The sequence below is a fragment of the Pseudorasbora parva genome, chromosome 5, assembly GCF_024679245.1.
Source record: "Pseudorasbora parva isolate DD20220531a chromosome 5, ASM2467924v1, whole genome shotgun sequence".
NCBI classification, from domain to species: domain Eukaryota; kingdom Metazoa; phylum Chordata; class Actinopteri; order Cypriniformes; family Gobionidae; genus Pseudorasbora; species Pseudorasbora parva.
In genome coordinates, this window is record NC_090176.1 from 27677965 (window position 1) to 27701315 (window position 23351).

The 23351-nt window shown below is 37.8% G+C and overlaps 2 protein-coding genes across 7 annotated transcripts in view; both read left to right on the plus strand.

Annotated features, from left to right (window-relative positions):
• Window positions 1-573: 573 nt before the first annotated feature.
• Window positions 574-15332, plus strand: rbm44 (RNA binding motif protein 44). Of its 5 annotated transcripts, none has more exons than XM_067443727.1 (18): window positions 574-663; window positions 1654-1708; window positions 1879-1985; window positions 2080-2154; window positions 2293-2344; window positions 6538-6668; window positions 6753-7705; window positions 7795-7856; window positions 8272-8436; window positions 8529-8694; window positions 8769-8809; window positions 10057-10135; window positions 10253-10337; window positions 10410-10553; window positions 11984-12054; window positions 12145-12218; window positions 12625-12841; window positions 14566-15330. In XM_067443727.1, exons 1-18 carry the CDS (start codon window positions 642-644, stop codon window positions 14842-14844), a joined length of 2778 nt encoding a protein of 925 aa, XP_067299828.1. In that variant the 5' UTR covers window positions 574-641; the 3' UTR covers window positions 14845-15330. The 5 variants fall into 5 exon arrangements, with proteins under 5 accessions (XP_067299828.1, XP_067299823.1, XP_067299825.1 ...); XM_067443722.1 differs by lacking the exon at window positions 574-663 and adding an exon at window positions 775-1030 and having other exon boundaries at window positions 14566-15332; XM_067443724.1 differs by lacking the exon at window positions 574-663 and adding an exon at window positions 775-1030 and having other exon boundaries at window positions 10410-10517; window positions 14566-15332.
• A 517-nt stretch (window positions 15333-15849) lies between these two features.
• The window catches only part of itgb5 (integrin, beta 5), a 33418-nt gene continuing 25916 nt past the window's right edge, over window positions 15850-23351 (plus strand). Inside the window, exons 1-9 of one of the 2 annotated variants that reach the window (XM_067443730.1) lie at window positions 15850-16220; window positions 16313-16404; window positions 16825-16910; window positions 17210-17417; window positions 17495-17744; window positions 18745-18913; window positions 20123-20284; window positions 21111-21206; window positions 21292-21381. In XM_067443730.1, coding sequence (XP_067299831.1) covers window positions 16168-16220; window positions 16313-16404; window positions 16825-16910; window positions 17210-17417; window positions 17495-17744; window positions 18745-18913; window positions 20123-20284; window positions 21111-21206; window positions 21292-21381 — 1206 coding nt within the window. In that variant the 5' untranslated portion in view covers window positions 15850-16167. Of the gene's footprint in view, window positions 16405-16824; window positions 16911-17209; window positions 17418-17494; window positions 17745-18744; window positions 18914-20122; window positions 20285-21110; window positions 21207-21291; window positions 21382-23351 lie in introns of both variants that reach the window. The other variant, XM_067443729.1, reaches the window with a different exon arrangement.

Genomic DNA, 23351 nt, shown 5'->3' on the forward strand with positions numbered 1-23351 from the left:
TTGATTTCACTTAGCAAACTGACAGCAAATGCATACCATTTGCTTAGCCTACGTCTGTTAGTACAATGGAGCAAGACAGAGCTTGATGTGACCTTACTCACTATACTGTTTATTTTGCCTTTTAAGCAGCTGCCCATCTGCTGAAACATTAAATCAACACAATTAAATCACAAAGATCCAAACTTTGATCTTTTCATTAGTTTTAGGCTAATTGATTAATTAACTTACTTGCATTGATATAGACCTATATTCTTTAGATTAATCAATGTAAACAACGGAAGAAAAATAGTAATATTTTTTTCAATAACTGTAACGGTTATAGTTTTCCTGTTTTTGTTTTGTTTTATAAACAAAAAGTCGGTTTTATCAAACGGATTTCAGTGATGTAAATTTTAGTTTTTATTAGCGTACAACCTTATAAATAAACAGCAATATGTGCCTAAATTATATGGCCATCATATGTATCATTTGATGTAGTTCGTGGTCGAGACGTAAAAGAATCGTTAAATTGTTTTTCACCGGTTCTTTGAACCAACTCAAAAGAACCGATTCACGGAAATGCGCATTCATTGCGCCATAGCCCACCGCCAGACTCAGAACGCATACACAAGTTTTGACAACTTATCTCAGTACACATTAAAATGGCTAGTCAAAATCATTTAGGTAATAACACAAAAATTAATAAAATATATATTATTATTCTCCTGCCGTGCTACGTTTTACTGGCGCCTCGTGATTATACATCCAGCTGCGCTAATTATTAAGAGGGCGCTTTTTCTGAGGTGGACATGCGTTTAGGCTAACGTTACCGGTTTTGTTGAGATAAATACCGATGCAAGCATAGTCTAACATCATTTTTTTAATTGGACAATTTAAATGTTCCAAATGTGGTATCCTCCACCTGTCGTCGTACCGTTCGTCTTTGAATCTTCTTCGAGTTCAGTCATATATGAGGATCGTTCTGCCACAGCCATGTGGCAGCTCCTTCCCTTTGACCCATATGCATATAATGCAGCGAATTGTTTTGTAGGTAAATTCGAGTCTAAGCATAACTGCGGATTGGGGTTGTTTATTTGTGGTCTCTTTAGGTAGTAACGTTACACATATAGCTATTACATTACGTCTCTCTACTCCAAAGTAGTACGCCGGTTTACCAAGTTTTCCTTTTGCAGTTATTGAGTGTTATTTATTTGAAAAACTCAAACCCTTACTGATTTGTAAATGAGCAAACGTGTTACTACAAACTGGTTGTGGTCATATTACTTTAATATATTACCCTAATCGTACATATTTATGAATAGGAAGTCTCGCATATTCACAGGGGGGAAAAAGTATTTCGCGTAGATAAATCTCGACGACATTTTTGTGAGCGGCTGCGCGCGCAACTTCTATGAAGGGCGCGCCGCTCAACGGACAACAAAATTTGGTCAAACTCAAACTAACGAGCATATAGCGACATATTTATTTAAATGTAAACTGGTTGGACAAATATATTCGTGTAATGTCTAATATAGATGCCATTAGTTGACAGAAATGTAGTTAATACAAGGTTGGTCTTCATTGTTGTGGTAACGTTGGTCGGGAATGTACGGAAATAACGTTAACAGTTTCTGTTGATGATCTTTTAGCTGAATTTCTTTCTCATCTTTCAAGGCTTTCACAGTGATCCATTGTATACCATAGAAGGAAGGAAGTTTCTGTTGAGGAGGTAAGCAATGATTGATCAAAATAATTTGCTTAAAACATTAAATAAGACATTTCATCGATCATCTTTTACTCCTACAAAAATCAGCGTGCTTGCAAAGCATTGAACTTCGATTCAATACAATTTTAAGTACGACTGTACATTGCTCTCAGATAATTCATTGCTTCTTATAGGTCACTGTTCCAGCTTGTCTGGGCCAATGATTACCTGGAACTCAAAGATCCAAAGTTGCTTGGATGGTTCCAATGTTTAACAGCAGAGGATAGGAACTTAATACAACGTAGGGGCATAGAAAGGATAAAATGACCATTTATAATCTAAAATGTTTGGGCAATTTTGGAAATGTATGGCAAATTGTGCTTTCTCATTGACAGAAGAGGGAGGGTATCTGCCATTTTTGAAGAAACACACTGCACTTGAAGTAACCGGACAGTATGTTTATGTGAAACGTGAGTTGAGTTCATAAAACATTACTTGGACTATAATTTTTTTTTTTTTTTTTTTTGTCAGAGCAATCATTCTGTATAATGTGTAATTTATTTATTTATTTATTTATTTATTTATTTATTTATTTATTTATAATTTAGCAAACGCCAGAATAAACTGTGTCCCCCCTCCAATAACTATGTCATCAAACAGGTGAGTTCAAATTTGAGGAGTTTGTCTCAGTTTGCTGTAGTTTGGTTTTCATATGATTTTGGTTCATCGTGCTTTATTAATCATACATTTTATAACTGGTGCTAGGGATTCACCAATATTAAAGTCTGCATGAAATTAAAATTCATTATATTTTCTATTACATGCTATTGAATTAATTAATAATTAATCCATGCATATATAATAAAAAAAAAAATTAAGCTCGTAATTTTGAATAAAATGTCATTACTCAATCTTCTGGTGAAACAACTTCTCTTTGGTGACTTTTGCTGAACTTCTCCAATTATTTAGTTCACTCAAACCCCACCCCTCCCAATTGAGCAAGGAAACATGCATTTCAGATCTTCCTCCAATCCAATCAACAACCGATTGATAGAACCAAGTCCCATCCTATGTGTTTTCTTTTCCATTTCACTTTGATGTACATCACAATATGGATACTATTAATATGATATTGATAAGACAATGGTTTTAATATGGTTAAAAAAAATAACAAACAATATAAAAATTCAGTATTTTATCTAAATAAATTGATCTCTGAAAAATAAAATCAGTCATTTTAAATGTTACAAGTGAATTTAGGAATTGTGACATTATAACGTACTGTGTGATGAATAGATATTCATTTTGAGATTTGCTAAATACTACATTAATGTTTTGAAAATTAAATAAGCAATAGATGATGACAAAGGGTAATCTAATGGTGAGTTCACAGCACACTGGCTGATTTTAGCCACAATTCTGACTTGCCAACAAATGACCAAAATCATAGGTAAATCGGTGCTTGTTCACACAAGTGACAATCACGCAGTGTGAATTATCAAAGACGCGATCTGTGAGAATCACAGAAATATCTGGATCTGTCAATGCAAGATACAGGACAGGTTCGGGAGGAGTTATAGACCAGAATATCAATGTTTTAATAGATATTTATTTACAATTATATCAGAAACTAAAGGTCAAACATTTGCTTGACTGGCCACAATAGCAGCTCATTGCAAAATTATTTATTTATCTCCAACTCTTTGCCGAACACAATCCTTGATCCCTGCGTCTTCCCAACCATTTCCTCCTCCATAATCTTTTATTTTTCTTCTTTTTTTCAGGAGCATTTATTAAAAATAGAAATCTACAATTTGGATTGCAAGCTTTCTGCAGGCTATCATTTTTTATAACAACTCCAGTCTCGCACAAGAACTCCGGTCTGACCCATGCGTGATCTTGCGTTGTTTCCTTGTCACGTTTCGTGTGTGTTTGTTTGTGAAACGTAGTTTGCAGACAAGACAGAATTGTCGATTCCTATTGTAAAGTCATGCAGTGTGAAACCTGTTGCCGATCAATGGTCCAGTGTGAACACAGCAGTGACTGAATGCTCCCCCAGATAGTCATGCAGTGTAAAAAGAAGTGATCTGACGAGTTTGAATATTGTGCAGTGTGAACTTGACTTAAGTGTAAAAATAGGAGAACATGCATCTCAATTACTGACTGATATGAATATATTTCAAAAATCTGATATCGACCAATAACCAATACAGAACCTATATAGCGCACATTCTGAAAGTTGCCATGAAACAAGTAGTAACATATTTGTGATGTACATCTGATTGTAATTGATTATCGAAAATGAAAAATGTATGGTGGAGATTTAGTTCTATGCATTAGTAGCACTGATGGTGTGAGGACCCTATTGGAACTCGGTCTATTGTTCTTCTCAGAAAGAGCAAAGTGAGTGTGTCTCAAATGAATTCCTATGAAAGTTAAGCTTCCAAAGGCATGAACTGAAAATGCGCCAGACTGAACACGCGCTGTGAACGACTGCCATGAGCGCGGACATGCTTACCTCAGCTCTCATCACAAGAGCTCATTCAGCTCATTCATCACGATGAATGTAATCTGACTCCTGTGACACTCCCTCAGCGGCTAAATCACATTATATTGAACTGACACATTCAGTTTTTAATTGTAGTGTCTGTTCTCTAACTGAACTGATTTTATGAAAATGAACGCGATGGGCAAGTGATTCAGTAGCGGTGGCTTTGGGACTGGCCTTGTAGGGCAGCGAAGCATTCTGGGAATTGTTGTCATTCATCCAAATGAGACAAAAATACATGTTCTGTCTTTTCTCAGTCTACAAATCAACAAATTAAAAAATAATTTCACAGAAACTGCCGAACGGCGGTCTTTCGAATCAGCTTTGACCATGACTCTGGAAGACGTTAGTTAAGCTTTTCTCTGAGAAAAGAAAAAAGAACGGCACTGAAGTCATTCTTAAAAAGGGAAGATGTGTTCGGCGAATAATTAATCTATCAATGAGCTCCGCTTCACCTTCGTTGCTCTGGTTGGTTGTAGCGCTATCCTATCGCGTGCAGAGGGAGTTTGAAAGACGACCGTTTATCCCGCCCCTCGGATTGAGCCCTGTCAATGGTGAGTTTCCAGACCAAACATCTTGATGTGGGTCTGGCTTGTCAGGCTAAAAAAACGACCCAGTTTAAATACAGATCTTCTCAGCGTTGAAGTACCCCTTTAAAGGGATACTTCACTGCTTTTTCATATTAAACTATGTTAATCACTTAACTTAAACTTAAAGTTGATACATACCTCTCTTGTCTCAGTGCGTGCACTTAATCTCTCTGATGCGCGGTGATGATCTGATAGCATTTAGCTTAGCCCACTAAGCTCAGTTCATTCACTATGGAACCAAACAGAGTTCAAGTTAGCTGTACCAAACACCTCCACGTTTCCCCTATTTAAATACAGTTACACGAATAGTTGAACGATCAAGTATGGTGACAAAATAAAACGTGGCGCGTTTCTAATCGGATTAAAAAGGAGAACTATAATGTATGGCGGAATAGCACTTCTGAGAGTACTTTGGCTCGGTGCAGTAAAAAGTCCCAGCCAAAACATCTTCCCTCACATCTCCCTATTGACAGAAATGAGAGAGTGAGGGGGACATAGACAAAATATACGTAGACGTCCCATAGACTTACGCTGCCTATTGGAGCGAACATATCAGCGCGGCGCCATCTTGGATGGGTCCCCAATGCACCGCCCCCCGCATTTATTTCTACTGAGGAAGATGTATTCTCAACTACAATGATCATAACTCCCCAAGTTTTTACTGGATTTTCACACAGTTTGGTTTGTTACAAACTGCAGAGACTTAGTTATGATACAGGACGCTGTCACACATTGAAAAATTCTGCTTTCATGTAGAAAGACTTTGTATTACGAGCTTTAACTAAGACATATGGTAGACTATGACAGATATTGATAAATGTAAAAATTTATGAATTTTATATTTTAATAAAGAAACCAGTTTGATTGTTCATTTGAATTTATTTATCTCACACAGGCATATTGATAAATGTATAAATTTATGAATTGTATATTTTAATAAAGAAACAAGTTTGATTTTTCACTTAGATTTATTTCTCTCACACACACTCTCTCTCACACACACGCACACACACACACACACACACACACACACACACACACACACACACACACTCACTCTGAAGTAACCCTTTAAGTTTAGTGCAGATCAGACATTGTATATGTGAGACTCACGCGGCAACTCGATCGTTATATTGCACAGACACGTTCAGTATTTAAATTTACTTTCTGAACTCAGTCACTGGAATCCAGTAGTTGGTGGCTTTGGGACTGGCCTTGTAGGGCAGCGAAGCATTCTGGGAATTGTTGTCATTCATCCAAATGAGACAAAAATACATGTTCTGTCTTTTCTCAGTCTACAAATCAACAAATTCAAAAATAATTTTTTACATTTCTATTACATTAATGACCCAGTTTAAATACAGATTAATCTTTCAAGCACTGAAGTACCCCTTTAACGTTTGAGGAGAGCCCTGCCCTAAACACAGCAACATGACAACATTCAGTTATAGTAATAGTGCCACTGTGATGCACTACTAGCAACATAATAAAATATGCAATTGAGTACTAAACATGCTAGACAAATTCTAAAACATGCTAGCAACACTTAGCTCAATGCTAAAGAATGCTATTATCATCATGAAACCGGAAGTTGTTGTAAATCAAGCATACAGTGTTTAATCGGCATCAAACTTCATGTTTAACAAGTATATTTTGAGATGTGGCTGATATGTGAGAGCAGATAAATCTATTTATGATATATCTATATGTTTTAGGTCCAGGTATCCAACATTTTATGGTGCATTTCGGTGTCAAAACTGTAGGACCAGTTGTCCACTTGGTACCAAGAAGTGCAGCCATTGTGGCATTCACATTGCAATTTCAGAGGACAAAGTCTGTTTGTCAGGTAAGGTGACATGTTTGAATCCTGCCATAGACTTTTGAAACTTAACTAGCAGCTAAAATATTAATTATTACTTTTTTTGTTTAGAGAGTGAGAAGCAACTTGAGCTGCTGCCAAACAGTGTAAAAGAAGAGTTGAACGTCTTAACTGTCCAAAGTGATGCCGCAAAGCAAAATATTAATTTTGGTTGCATGCAGAGTGCCCTAAACACTCAAAAAGCTAGACGGAGGTATGATGATAGAAGCCCTGCTGCACATCCTCCTTCGTACAGCAAAGGAATGTGTCCCCATGCCCAGTGCCTTTCTCGGCTGTGGGAGGAAGTAGAGAACAGGGAGGACACCAAACACTTCAAGGACACAACAGCTCAGGCAAGCTTCTCTCTTGATATGGAGTTGGATAAGCAGAGTAAGGTTCAGATGAATGACTATATCCAAAATGACCAACACCAATTGTATGACCAAATGAAAAGAGCAAATGATCACAATCTGGATCAGGAAATTATGCCAGAATACTACAGTTTTAGTAGCACCAGCTTAGAACACACTGTATGGAGCGATGGCAGCCAAAGTATGGAGGCAGGCTACAATGATTCGATCATGGCCACCAAAGGCAGTACAGAACTGTCAGATGCCGCCATGACCAGTGCCACTTGTGCAAACTCCACTGATTGTTTCTCTTGTCTGAGCAATTCTTTCGATCTGGCTGATGAGTCAGGAGACAGTCATGAAGACCTGCAAAGGAAGCAGGACTCAAGATATGAGCAACCGTTAGAGGAGATCAATGTGGGATCTTCCAAAAGTGGTGCTTCAGTTTCTGTGGATCAAATAATAGATGCCTGTGGTGATTTCAGAGCCTGCTTCACATCTACATGTGCAACAGAGGTTGGTCAGGTCTTCCAGGTGGAAAACGTTGACACTGACACTGACACTGACTTGCTAGCTGTCAGCCATGAGAAAGATACACAAACTGTGCAAATGGCCACATCTGAAAAGAACACTATTACTGAAGTCTACATGTCTGACTTGGATGTCCTCACGGAGGTAATGTATATTTGTGTGCCTAATGGAACGCTTGGAGTTGTGATCTTTTCAAATGAGCTGTGAATGATGTGCTGATCATTTACTTCTAGGAATTCATAAAACTTAAGGAGACGGAGAAGGAGCTGAAACAGCTAAGGAGTAGAGAGTCAAGGTAATGTGCTTAGTTCCCTCAAAAATGAATCATGTCATTTCAAAGCCTTAAGACGTTTGCTTGTCTTCTAAAATATAATTTTAAAGACACTATTAATGATAGTGATTATAGTGATTGCTGTATAGGATCTCCATTTGTGCACAAGGTACAATTTCTTGAAATAAAAAAAATAGTGTGTAAAAATGTCCCCAGTAACATAAACAGCCTGAGGATTTGGTTTTCTGAGACTTCAAGCGCCCCCTTGAGGAAGACAACTTTGTATTACAGCTATTCACTTTGGGAAACTGTGGTCAAGTCTTTGGCCATCTACTGTCTGCATCAAAACATTTGTTGTTGTTGTTTTGTTTTTTTGTTTTTTTAAAGCAACACATTTTAAAATGTCAAATATATTGCCAAGTTTCATGTGTCTTCTCAGTCCAAGTCCTGGTGGTGACCACTGCCGGAGAGTCTGTGGGTGTGACTGTGCCCTGCAAGTGAGAAGAGCAGAGCTGCATCTTCTTGCTCTTCAGTTTGTCATGTGCCAACAGCACTGCTGGAGACGCTACTTCACTTCCCCACTGGGTGAAAGTGCTCATCTGGGGTAAGAGATGGCTCAAGGAAGTATGTGTATTAAGATAATTCAATATTTTCTATTGAGGTATTCTATCCTAACTTTTTTTGTATGTAATTCAGAACTGAGGAACTGCCGGACAGCATAGCAAAAACTCTGAATACACTACAGAAAGATTACCATGAGATGAGGAGACAGATTCTGTCAGGCACTTCTCTGGATGAACTTAAGCCCCTATCAGTAGACTCTGAAAAGATAACTACTGGAGCAAACTACAGCCCAGCATCGGTATGACAGATTTTGAATTTAAAAAAAATTGTGTATATGAAATATAAGCAGAAGGTAATAAGGTCTCATTTCAGGTGCTTGAGGCCCATTTAGAATCATTTGAAAGTCCAAGAAGGTAGGTGATCATGATATGTCAAATAAATACCTTTAAAATGAACCTTTTCACATCAATTGTACATTTTCTGTTCTTTTGAAATCTGGAACATAGTGCTGCCACATTGCACATCACAGCCAGGATGTTCAGTCAATTATTTGCTAGATTTTCAAATCAAAACCTATATGGAAATATCTGCAAACATACGCTACCATTCAAAAGTTTGGGGTCAGTAAGATATATGTGGAAAATATGTACTATTTATTTTATCTCAAAATCAATAGTGACTGTAAAGACATTTATAATCTTACAAAAAGATTTCTATAAAATGCTTTCTTAACAAATATTTTAAACTTTTTTACTAATCAGAGAATCCTGAAAATTCACAAAAAATATTAAGCTGCACAACTGAACCGTTTAACATTGATGAGAAAAAATATTTCTTGACCATCAAATCAGCATATTAGAATGATTTTTGAAGAATCATGACACTGGGTTTATAATTACATGGAATAAATTACATTTTAAAATGTAATATAAAGAAAAGTTATTTTAATGTAATAATATTTCACAATATTACGCTGGGTTTGTACATGAAAAGTCATGGAATTTTAAAATAACATTTTGAGGCAGTTTTGGAAAAAATAAATAAAACTAAAGTTTTGAAAAGTCATTAAATTGTATTTGACAAATATCTTGTTAATAGAATACATGATTGACAATATTGGTTCAACAAGTTTGCGTTCATCGTGTGACGTAATGCTCTGTGTATGGTAAGGTCTTGCACAGTTTCAGCCTATTTTTTTTATTAAACCACAACGCATAATTAATTTAAGATGCTGTGAATTTGAACATGGATTTTACAGGCTTCATTGAATGGTCATCATAAATATTTGCATCAAAAGTCATATAAATGTATTGTTAAATGTGAATGAACCTTGATTACTGTTTTGCTGTATTCTTGAACAAATACATGCAGACTTGGTAAGAATAAAAGACTTAAATTCTCACTGACCTTAAACTTTTAAAAACAATTTTGTAGATGAATAAATGTATGAATGACACTGTTTCGGTCCTGTGTTGGATTCCATTGTGGCTTTCCCCCCCCACATAGTATCAGTATGTCTGCCTTTGCAGTGATGCACATCACACTATTGATACATTGAATTTTGCAGTTTGATACATGTGAAAAGGTTAGTGTTTGTTTATGGCCTTGATACATGTTCAGAAGTGCACCATTATATGATTCTGCATATTACTGTTGCAAGTGGTCATAGAGTGGATGAAGAACATGAAGAGATGAGAGCACTGAACACTGAAGTATGTCAGGACACTGAAGCTGCTCTGGTAGTTCATTCACATACTTTCAATTATTTGATAATTGGAATGAATCAATAATTGTTCATGAAATATGATTCTGTTACATTTAAAGTAGTCAGTACAGTATTTGTCCTCTCTCAATAGGATGAAGCAAAAGGTGATGGCAACAAGAGGGATAAAGAGGTCTTTTCACACATGGAGTCAGGAGATTCAACTGAGACAACCCCTGGTATGAATATCAGACTGAAGAAAGAGCAATAAACATGAATTGATTTATAGTTTTATAAACATGCTATGGTAGGTGCCATCAAGGATCCAAGTGGCAGCGACGCTTGGTTTGATGCAGAGGAGGAACTTGGGTCTCCAAATCAAGATGGAAAAACGGAGAAACAGAATGAAATGAGGGAAAGTATGAACTACAAAATGGAGCAAAAAGGTGCAGTAGGTTAATTGAAACTTTGAGTGACAGCAGAGGCGTCGTGCCCATTGAAACCAAGGGCACGTGCCCCCTCAGATTTGAGCCAAATGAATTTGCAAGTTCCAAAAGACAAAAAAAAAATATTTTTTTACATTTGATAATTTACTTTTTGAAGCGTATGATCGCACTGGTGTAAATTAGAATGTTCAGTGCATCACATGATCAACTACTAAATGGCTGGCACTGTGGCAGAGGCGGACACGCTCAGTGCTTGTCGTATTATCACAATTATTAAGTGTTTTCAACCACATAAGGTTTATTTTAGGTTTCAGACATTTAAATACACATAAGCACTAGCGAAACAATACATTTATAGTTTTTAAAATACACTGATGTCTATGGAAGTGGCAATAATCCTTTCAAATATAAATATATATATTCTTGATACCTTCTACACATTATGTAGCCTAGATACCTATAAAGTGAACTTCAGTCTTAGAATATTGTAGGTTAAAAATCAATAGTGCCACAATAGGTGATTTTCTTAGTTACGCTATGTCAAACCAGGGTGGGAAATTAACTTTTTTGCTCACTAGCCACAGTGGCTGGTGGATGCCCAATTTTACCAGCCACTTATATTTTTTACCAGCCACTTTTTCCAGAATTCAAATTTGTAAAAGAAAGTGCATTAGCATAGTATGGGGTGAATTCGGTTTGGTTGGAACACTTTTCCCCAGTCATTTCAATAGTAGAAACTGTCAGAATCATGAAATGAGTTAAAGGTGAAAAGGTGCATTATTGTTACCAGCGACATCATTCTTTGACAAAAGCTGTCCAATCTGTTACAATGAATGTTTTAAGTAGTAAACAGTAAAAATATGTTTTACAATTCACCCGCCACTGTGGCTGGTATACACCACAAAGTCACCCGCCACTTTGAAAAAGTACCCGCCCTTGGCTAGCGGCGAGTGCTAATTTCCCACCCTGGTCACAGCCTAGGCAAGTCGTACAAAATCATAGTTTTCGCGTGCGGCTGGTAGGGGGGAGACCATCCAAAATGTTAAGCCTTCTATTAAAATTATATTTATTGATTGACTGAACTCGATGTACATTAGGTTGGCTGGACAACATCGAGATAAAGTGCAGTTTGCTGTAACAATGCCTATAGGTTCTAAATGTGTGTTTCTATAAGTTTCTATAATTCAAAATTAACCAATACTTGGATATGATGACATTGCAGTAATTATTACAGTGAAAGCTAAAGTAAAGTTTTATTATAAATAATAGCCCCTGGGTGACAGGGATGTCTAGTGAATCGCTTTCCCTTTTCAACAATGCTCATTAAGGTCGGTACTTACAAGTGCAGTTTGAAGACTGTTCTGGAAGAAAGAGCCTCATTGCTGTTGGCTGATTGATTTGGTTGACTAAATAATCTTTGATAATCTACTTTTTCAAAGGGACTGATGAGGATGAGTCGAAACCAAGTTCCCTGTTGTGCATTACATGCTTGCCAGACAATGTCACTGAGGTAGGGTGCCCACAAATGTAAACATGCCAGTAAAGTTAATTATGGCCTCCAGAGGGCAGCAGACACCACTTAATGTTATATTTTCTGTAGCATGAAGTGCTGCTTTGGTTTGAGAAGTACAATGCCACAAATGTGTGCATCTCCACTTTCAGCAACAATATGAGGTAAGCCTTCTCTTAATGTGTTGAATTTATCCAACATATGCCCAAAATATGAGATTCAAAACATTGCTTCAAAGTTATAAAATTGCAATCTACACCACCATCCCTTAGGTTCTTGGAGTTTTTATTTTATTTTTATGAAATGGCATTACACTATCTGTAGACACTGTTTACCAGTATTTAAATGTTATCAACTGTGATTTTATATGTTAACCGAACTAGTATGATTACTCATAATCTCATTTTACCTGTGCAATGACAAGAGCTTACAGCTACACCCTAACTGATGGTTACAGTTCTTAAACGGACGGTAGCATACTTTAAAGCACAGTTTTTATTACATTCATCTTTATAGACTCTCAAGCATCATTAGAGGTCATCATTAATGAACTGCAATCTTGTAATGTAGGGCAGCCATTGTTTATCTAATGAGCCCAGGCGATGCCAAGGCAGCAGTTGAAGATCTGAATGGGCGCTCCCTCCAAGGTCACACTGTCCGGGTGAATCAACTCCATCTGCCTGCTTTAGCTGAGCCTACGCCAAGCGATCAGTCAGAAACCTATAAAGCAGAAACTGCAGGGGATGTACTGGGACCAAAGGGTGTAACCTACAGTTCACCACATGGAGTAAGTATAAAGTGGCGTTTTAGTAAGTTTGCTGTGTCCAGAACTATTTCGTTTTCAGTCACTGGTAAGGTATTTTAATAGGCTATTTGAAACCTTGAAGGCAGTTTACCAGGCTACAATTTTGAAAGATTTATAAATGATATATTATTATATTACACACAGAGCCGGCCCAGCCACTAAGCGACCCTTGCAATTGCAGAGGGCCCCCTAGAGAGCGCACGCACCTCGCCTCATCTGTTTGGGGAGGTGTTTATTATACTCGAAGCGCAGACTGGGTGCAGGCGTGATGAGACGTCATGCTCGGCCAGATTCGCCTCGAGCTTCTTCGGTTGCGGAGCCGCACGCAAAGTTACAAAATTTGACGTGCACACCGCCAAGCGAAATTGGGTCTCGCGCACTCCTCGACGCAATTTTTGCCGCGCTCGTGCGGACGCGTCAAGTATAAACAAGGCTTAAAGCTACACTGAAGTTGGCCGTTTGATAAATGCAAGTTAATTCTTCAGTTCAATATTTGTGTCTAAAAAAGGCACATAAGTTCCTGTAGAGATAGCAATACACATTCTCCTTTTTGCCAAATAAATGAAAGCATGTCATCAATGTCTTTCTCTTGCTGTATCAAAATCTCACCAAGCTTTCCTCAGAGATAGTCAAGTTCAGTTTGTGCATGATTACATGATATAACAATTGTGTTAATACTGTATCCTGAATTGTGGATAAGTAAGCTATATATCATATTATGCTGAAGTAAATTTCTGGAGTGTTAACAAGTAAAAGCAAAAACAACAACAACAACCGTACAGAACTTAAAAACCGTGACCCTAAAGCCGTGATACGAACCGAACTGTGGCTTTTGTGAAACGTGCCACCCCTAATGTGTACCTAAAGCAGTTTTCATCAATTTTATTTATTGCTTTTGGTATATATTCAAGTGTATTTTTTGTTAACAGACTGAGAGTCCATTGCTTTTCTTGTTTTTTGGTTGTTTTGTTAATTTATTGTGGATATTTAAAATGTTTTCCGTATCAGAGTCTTTAGAGATAAAAGTTTATTGATCTTTAAAAAAGGTGTAACTGCATTATTATGCCATTATCATTATTTTAGATGAAAATGGGTTTAGAACGAAAAATCTTATCATTTATCGCAATAATTTCTTGACCAATTTATTGTCCAGCAAAATTTGTAATCGTGTGCTGTTTTTGCCTTTTAAACTCTGGTGTCAATTAAAAATGTTTCTTTGATGGTCAGTGAAAATCACTTTATCAGTCTTTTTATTCAGCAAGTTCATCCGTGTGTGTTCATTGCACTGCACTGCCATTCAGCTCAGTGGTATCATAATTTTCCTGTTAGACATCAAACATGGAACTCAACTCAAGAACTCAAGGTCTTTTATTGACGTTCTGTACATGTTACCACATAAGAACGAAATACGTACTCAGGACCAGCAGCGTAAAAAAAAGATAATTATCATACAGTAGGCTACATAGAATAATTAAAACATAATTTAATAGACTACAAAATTTTAAAGTAACATAGTAGATATATGTACAGTATAGGTAGTCATTGCTTTTCTTTAGGCCTTACTTAAAACAGTCAAGGGCCTCCAACCAAATTTTGCTAAGGGCCCCCAAAGGTCTAGGGCCGGCTCTGATTACACATAATTACATTAACTTTTAATTTTCTGTTCCAAACCCTTAATATCTGTCATATGTATGTTTTTGTCTCAGGGTCCACGCTGTAGTGTGGACAGGTTGACCAATGTGTGTGACTCACCTACAGCCTCTGGTACATGTGTGCCACAGCACTACGCCACCATGGGAAGCTTTGACACAATCATGGCCCGGCTGTCAGAGCGCCACCCAAATGTAGGCCGCCAAAGGATCGTGGATGCCCTGCTGGAACTACGGGCCAAGCATCAGGGCTTTCTTAGTGGCCTTCCATTGAGATCTATAGTGAACATGACCTCTGAGCTTCTCACACAGACCTCTACCCCCACGTGTATTTGAGTTTGCTGCTTTAATCAGCAGTTAAGGCTTTGTAAATAGTTCCCTGACCAGTATGACTGGATTTTAGTTGTCCGTTCCATTTTTGCAACTAACCTTTGTTATGTACAACCATTTTGTTTTATTTTTTGTTTGTAAAGCCTCCTCTGAGTTGAACGCCAATCCTGGAAATGGAAGAATTAAAAGCTTTTGAATTTCAGGTTTTTCAGGTTTTTCACTCTGCTATTACCAGAGTTATGATAACTGCATATATAAGCTTCCTTGTTTTGTCAATAAATCCATTTTCCTGAGCATTCTTTAAATTAATGGTTTTATTAGTGTAGGCCCAGTGTAGCACTAAACTATTTTAAATGTGAACATTTCAAGCCAGGTGTGCTAGGTCTCTTTGCATTTGTAAATTGGTCTGTGGTGAAGGAACCCTTTTTATAACAACTCTCAGCTGTGGTAAAATAAATAATAAATAAAACAGAACAACTTCATATTCTTTGAGCTACCAATACTTAAACAGCTCTGGCTTTGAAGCTTTGAACAGGTGGTGATGTAATTAGTGATGGTCACATGACTGCTGACTCTGCTGGATGAACTTTCCAAGCCAGATCTTAAAGTACTTCGATATTCAAAGTACTACTGGCGTATCAACATACTTACAAAAAGCTCAAAATCTAATTTTATAAGCTAAAGAAGCTCCAATTTGTTTTCCCCTGATTTGGCAGTTTAAAGTGCCATATATTACTTTAAATGTAAGAGCAAATTCTAAGTGATTCCTCAATAAGACCCGTACTGGTTACCATGACCAACTAATTAAAGTTTGTTTTTTTTTTTGCCGCTTTCTCGTTTTCCCCTCATGCACGCCCTTCGCCTGATTGTTATTTTCTTTGATTGGTAACGAAATTTGATTGACCTGTTCACGGTCCAATCGGAGCACGCTTGGACGTCTTCCCTGCTAGCCAATCCCAGTTACAGGAGACAGGACTTGTCTGCAAACTGATGGGAAAAAAACGTCGCGTCTCTTCTCCGATGGGCGGAGTTTTAAGTAATGTGTGAGGGACGCGGCAGGCACTCAACTATTGAACTTTTACGCCGAAAACAACCGGAGGATGGACAAAAATAGTCTGTTCAAGAAGTTTCAACGTTCTTGCAACTGATTGTTGTAGCCCAGTATGGATGCAGTGCAGGCTGAACTATTGCAGGGGACCTCAGACAGAGCGCGACAGTAACAATAACTTCGAATGTGGATTATTGTTCAGATTGCAGTATCACGCCTCGGATTTCACTCATGTGTTTACCAAAGCAGTTATCTGCACTGGACGCTAACTTCAGTCATGTATGTGCCGATGTGATGTGGAGAGGATGGACAAAGAGAAGATCTCAGCCACGCACAATATAAATAATACGATATAAAAATAATAATATCTTTTTGTATAACTGGATGAAAAAAAACTCCTTTGATGTTGAACGGGGTTTTGATTTTTCAAGGAATAATGTGGAAACTTTGCCTATTTACACGTCACCCGGCTCTTCTAGTTTACATGGTCTTGGAAATATTTACTCACAGCGTCAATGGTAAGTTAAGTGTAAGTGCAGTGTTAGTGAAATTTAGTGCTTAAGCACAGTGTCATCGGTATTGAGCTCAAAAAGCCTAGACTGTACTACGTTTAGATACACTTTTTTGCGTCTCTAATCTGGATGACCAACGCAAAATAATTAATATATATCAAATTAGTAATTGTGAATACATACATAGATATTTGTGAATATTGTGAAAGTAAACAATAATGCATGAATAAATTGTATTGTTGTTATTTAAAAAAATACTGAATTATTTTGTCATATTTTGCATTTATTTATTAGTTTCCCCCCTTATATTGCGACGCTTCTATTGTTTTTTAGTGTCCCTAAGTTTTCGTTTTTTATCTAAAAGAGTCTACTAAATGAATAAATGCACATAATTCCTTTTTTGACCACTTTATTTTTCCCCTCTAGGTCTTAATGTTTGCATGAGCGGCAGCGCATCATCTTGTGAAGAATGTTTCCTCATTCACCCGAGCTGCGCCTGGTGCGCGCAGGAGGTGTGTGCGCGCCCACATTTCTTCGAGACATTGCTTGACAATTGATTTTTTAGGGTTGGCTGTGTTTCAACCTACTGAGCTGCCTACCTAGACGGTATTATAGGCATCATAGTCTACATTCAGATGTTGTCTTGTTAGGCAGACAGACCACTGATTTATGAATTTTAATACACTTACTTGAACTGTCAACAGGTTGCTAAGAGCATTAGTGCTCTATTTCCCTGCATTTATGGGTTTGCTCATTTATTTAATGGTTTCCTCACATTGCTTACCACCATTATCTTTTTTCCCTGATTCAGGACTTTGGACGGGCCAGAACGCTCACCTCACGATGTGACTTTAGCCAGAACTTACTGAAAAGAGGATGCGATGCTCCTTTTATAGAGAATCCCAGGAGTGGCAGCTCTCTGTTGCAGAGCAAACCCCTGAGCTCCAAAGGTTCTGGGGTGACCCAGTATGATGTCATCCAGATATACCCCCAGAAGATTTCTCTCAGCTTAAGGCCTGGTATGCATCTGCTGATAGATTTAAAGCAGAAGAAAAAAAAAAATGTAAATGTAATGACTCTTACTTCCATTCTTCAGGTGACCAGACTTCATTTGAGGTACAAGTGCGCCCAGTGGAAGACTACCCTGTTGATTTATACTACCTGATGGACCTCTCGCTCTCCATGAAGGATGATCTGGATACAATACGCAACTTGGGCACCAAACTGGCTGAGGAAATGAGGAAGCTCACAAGTAACTTCCGCCTTGGTTTTGGCTCCTTTGTGGATAAGAACATCTCACCCTTTTCATACACAGCCCCCAAGTACCAGGACAACCCATGCAATGGGTAAGAATGAGACATCCCTTACAGTTCTGAGCTGTAAAGAGGTTTGGGATTGGCTTTCCCAATGCCTGAATACAAATGCAAACCTTACACCTATTGCCCTTTAATTTCCTTTGTTATGCATTGGAAGGAAGGAACAGCTACTCGTTAGGGAGAACAGTTTGGAGACACTACTTTCTCATCTGGGGGAAGTGAATATGAAGTTAATTTATTTCCCTTGTATTACTAAAAATAGCCCTGCTTTAGTGTAAACTTGCCTTGGTGAAAAGTGCATCACTAAAAATTTAAAAGCACTTTACATGTCACAATTTTGAACTTGTTATCCAAGGTCTTATGTCACACTCTAAAGTCAAAACTTTATTACAGAGAAAACAAAATCTTGCTGTTACTGGTGGTTATCATTCTGGTCCTATGTAAATTTATAATGGTAGATTTGAAAAGTGTGATAGCAGATTGAGGTTGCAAAGCCAGTACAGCCCATGTCCCAGAGAAGCTATTACTCCATGCAGCCTGCGGCCCATCATGCATCAGTGGCCATGTAGGTTATGCACTCAGTCTTCTTCAATGCTCACTGTACCACAACAGAAATCGGGGACAACTAGTACACGTCACTTTACTCTTTCATGCACATAATATTTAGAAAAAATATATATTATTATTTATAATTATAAACATTATTTATAATATTAAATTTTAATTTTAAAATGATAAATAATGTTATTTAAATGCTTAATAAAGTAATATAAAATAGTACAGTTTGTTTATATAGTAATTACTAAATAAACAAAATGTAATGTATAACCTAATATATATGTGGTCCATTAAAATGTACTTTTACATTTTTTAAAAGTGTGTGTGTGTGTGTGTGTGGGGGGGGGTGTTAAAGTCTGCTTTGAATTTAAAATATTGTATTATATCAAAACGTAATGTTAGGATTAATTTAAGTTATGTTTTCAGTATTGCTGTTTAAGCTCCTTTTTTAATCTTTCCTTTCTTTTTGCAGATACAAGCTGTTCCCAAACTGTGTCCCCACATTTGGCTTTCGTCACCTCTTGCCTCTTACAGACAAGGTTGATCGTTTCAACGAAGAAGTGCAGAAGCAGATGGTGTCACGTAACAGAGATGCACCAGAGGGGGGGTTTGATGCCATTCTGCAGGCTGCAGTTTGCAAGGTAAGCAGTCCGTCAGGACTGGTCATTTTGCTGCTTCGTCAAGCTTCTTTGACTCCTTCAACTCCCTATAGAGACACAAGCCTGTCCAGCAAGGTTTAATGAAAAGCGAGGATGTCTTGAGACATCAGATATCCTTTTTTTGCTTTGCTGTCTGAGCTTTCTCAGAGGAGATAAAGGTGTCTGCATCTTAAAAGAGATACACTAGTATTGCCTGACATCATAGGCTGTCAAAATATTTGCTTTGGCATGAAAGGCACAATCACAGCATGCATAAGAGAAGAGACTGTGTGGTGCACTGAAAGAAAGAGGAGTGCCCATTTATCCACTATAAAAAAAAATCTTGTTTGTGAGACTATTGAGATCTTGTAATTAGTTTTGAATTTGCCATGTGTTTCTCAGTTCTTGCCTAAACATCATGTTTTTGGCTATTAAAGGTCCTGTTCTTCGCGTGTTTTCGAAGCTTTGATTATGTTTACAGTGTGCAATATAACATGAGTTCATGTTTCACATGTAAAAAAACACAGTATTTTTCACACAATTTACATTTCTGTACAGCGCTCTTTCCTCTGTTCTAAAACGGCCTGATGATAACCTTGTTCTATGAAGTCCCTCCTTCAGAAACACGTAACGAGTTCTGATTGTGCCAGCGCTTCCCGTGTTGTGATTGAACAGCAGCTTAGCGCACTTTGCCCGGAAAGGTCCCGCCTCTTACCATAGCGGGGAGATGCAAGCGCTGAATGCGCGCTCTTCTCCACGTGGCAGAGCAACAACACAACGCCTCCTATTTTGTGTGTATTTGTGGGCGGAGGGTTAGTCAACAAACGGTTCTAGTGACGTTATTCCTGAAGGAAGTGCAGGGGTGTGGTCCAAACCGGCCATTTGCTGTTATTTTACAGTTATTATTTATGCTCCAACAGCAACATTAGACACTAACTAAAGTTTGAAAGATGGAATCGCGTAGAACGGGACCTTTAAACCATCAAAAGCACTAGTTAGCAGGTGTTGTCTGATATTTGAGTATATCTATCTATCTATCTATCTATCTATCTATCTATCTATCTATCTATCTATCTATCTATCTATCTATCTATCTATCTATCTATCTATCTATCTATCTATCTATCTATCTATCTATCTATCTATATAACATGGTATGGTGATACAAAAAGATATAAGCTGGTATAAATGAGTTTGCTGTCATTGTGGCAGGAGAAGATTGGCTGGAGGAAAGAAGCCTATCATCTCCTGGTGTTTGCCACCGATGACGTCCCTCACTTGGCTTTGGATGGCAAGCTTGGTGGACTAGTGCAGCCTCATGATGGACAGTGTCACCTGAATGACAAGAACGAGTACAGCGATTCAACAAAGATGGTAACGCTTTTCTACCATGAAACTCTAAATGGCTGAACTAAGTAAAATGTGAAGACTACAGGTTCATTTGCTTTGGGTAAATGAACTTCAGACTGTCTGAATGAGCTTTTGTTTTATTTAAACATACGTAATGTCTAATTGCTTGCCCTTAACTCCCTATAAATTTTGCACGATAACAAATAATGATTGTCTGAAATGCTTGATTAAAACCCCAGCAGGTCTGTGTTTGATGAACAGCATTATGAAACCTTCAAAGGCATTTGCAGATAATTCAGTTTTAATGGGAATCTTTTGTGCACTTATTATTTCCTTCTCATGGGTATTCGTAGCTTTTTTTTTAATGCTTTGCATCGGATAAAATAAGCCCCTCCTACACCCCCCACCCCATCTATGTCAAAGTGCAAGAACAGATGCGGTGCTCCTTTAGGAGTTTGGGCTCCCTCCCAAGCAGCTGAGTGTTTTGAGTCTGAGTGAGATCCCTCAGCCAGAAGGAAAGCAAACAAAAGCAGTGTGTGCCTTCTACTGCAAACTAGGATTTAAATATTTACACACCCATCTTGTTCTGTAAGGAAACGTTACTCAAATGTGCTTAACACATTGCTGGTTAAAGAAATCGAACTCCCTGGGTTCTAAGGCAATGCAATAGAGAACGCCTGTAGCTGAATTCAGATGAAATGGGGTGGGAAGGATAACGGAAACCGTGGAGGGGAATCAGAAGAGCGATGACTTCCTTTTGCAAACTTCCTGACAGAAAGAGTGCTGTAGGGAGTGAGGGATTGCTTGAATTTATCTTACTAATATATGGGCATATGGTGTCTCTCCACAGGACTACCCTTCGCTCGCTCTACTTGGAGAGAAACTGGCTGAAAACAATATTTTCCTTATCTTTGCAGTGACCAAAAGACACTATTTTCTTTACAAGGTACCTCTCTCGGTCATTATTAGCTATTTTGATCTGTGTTTTTGTTTTGTTGAATGTGTTCTTAATGGGTTTTTTTTACCCATAGAATCTCACTGCATTGATCCCTGGGACTACAGTGGAAATTTTGGACCAAGACTCCAAAAACATTATTCAGCTAATTGTGAATGCATACAATGTAAGTTGTTCTTATTAACATCTTGTACCGTGGATACATTTTGATAGTCCCAGGGGCAAGGGAAGTAGGTGTGCTGGGGGTCCTTCACAGGTTTATAAATGCAGTGCAATTTCTATAAAGACAATGCATTTAAGAATTTGCTTTTTTACAACAAGATTAGACTATTATTTAATTTCTCCTAGATCTTGATTAATGCACACCAGACACTGAAATGGGTCTTGTGGTAAAAATTCCCCTGAAAATTAAGTTTTGGCGATATAATGTCCCAATAATGAGTTCTTGATTTTCATATTTATAACTATATAGTTAAGCAATAAACTATCGCACAAAGAAGAGTGTAGTTTTTCCCTGAAAAGCATTTTGCAAATGTGATATTGATATTATGGTTACAGGTGCACTATGAAGTATTTTTGCAGTATAATATCCAAAAACCACCAGGCCAGTGTTATACATTTTGTTCAGTTGAGTTCTTACAATATCCCAAATATTTCCAACTATTTGTAAATTCTTAGAAATGTGCTATTTTAACCACGGAGCTGGGACATCTGTGGGTGTCGCCTATCAAATTGCGCTTCCACCGGGTGTGAGGTGAAAACCACTTCCCAAGATTCTGCGCTCAAACTTGCCGTCATCAGACTACGCCTTTATTTTGAATAGGTGTCCTCTAGCAGACGGAAACGTTACATAGTGTAGATTTAATATACTGAACTGCATGCATCTCACGGAAGAACATTGTAGTTGGAGTTTCTTTCTCTCTGTTTATGTTTGACGAGTCACGCAGGTACTGTGCTACTCCGCAGCGGTGCCGACCCGAACCAGTCCGAATATAAACACTTATTATAGTTGTACCGTAGTGATTTAGGATAAGACCAAAACACTGTTCGGAAAATGGATTAATGATGTACATTACATAAATGTAGTAAATTTTGAACACAAAAAAGTTACGGACTGTAGGTTTAACTTAATTGTATACACACAATGGGCCTCATTCATGAAACATGAGCAGAGGGAATTGGTGTGTAAATCGTTTGTAAAGCCGTTTGAAAAAAGCTTTTTCGAAGTTCAGGAATTTTCGGGGGTGGGACTTGGTTGCTGAACATGCTGATCGGTTGAGTTTGCGCATCATTTTGATTGGTTGACTCCACACTGCAGCCTTTTATTTCAACCACCCTTTTTTAAAAGTCTGTTGCGGTGCGTGCGGTGAAAGGATTTTTCTATTCTAATCAACAACGTAGTTAAAAAAGTAAGACCATTGGACCAACAACGAGATCCAGGCTTTATTAAGCTTGTATGCGGAGGACGAAATCCAGTGGAAACTGGAAAGTCACACGCAGGCAGACCTAATATTGCACAATTATTTTGCACAAGTATTCTACACTGAACAAAATTATAAACGCAACACTTTTGTTTTTGCCACACCTGTGCGGTGGTTGGATTATCTTGGCATAGGAGAAGTGATCACCAACACATATTTAGACAGATTTGTAAACAATGTTTGAGAGAAATATACCTTTTGTGTACATAGAAAAAGTCTTAGATCTTTGAGTTCAGCTCATGAAAAACAGAAGTTTTGAGTTTATAATTTTGTTCAGTGTATGTAAATTGACTCCAGTTTAATTGGCAACCAAATGAATTCCCCCTGCTTTTCAACTAATAAAGGATTAGAAATCAAATTGAATTAAGAACAGATGATGTTGTGGAGTGTAATTTCGTGTAATTTTTTTGCTGTGTCTTCACTGTGTGATCACATGATTTCATAAGATAAGGAATTTCCTGTTTTTTTCAGTGCAGAACATTTGATGGGCTTGTCCATGTGTTTTCTTTAGTTCACACAGTAAGATTTGTAGTCTGATATTTCTGGCTAATGAAGATCCGATACTCGCTGTTTGTTGCTGCTTTGGAAGAGCACTGCTATGGTCCAAGAAATGGATTTGAAAGATGTTTTGGATTAAGAGCTTGTTTTTGTTTTT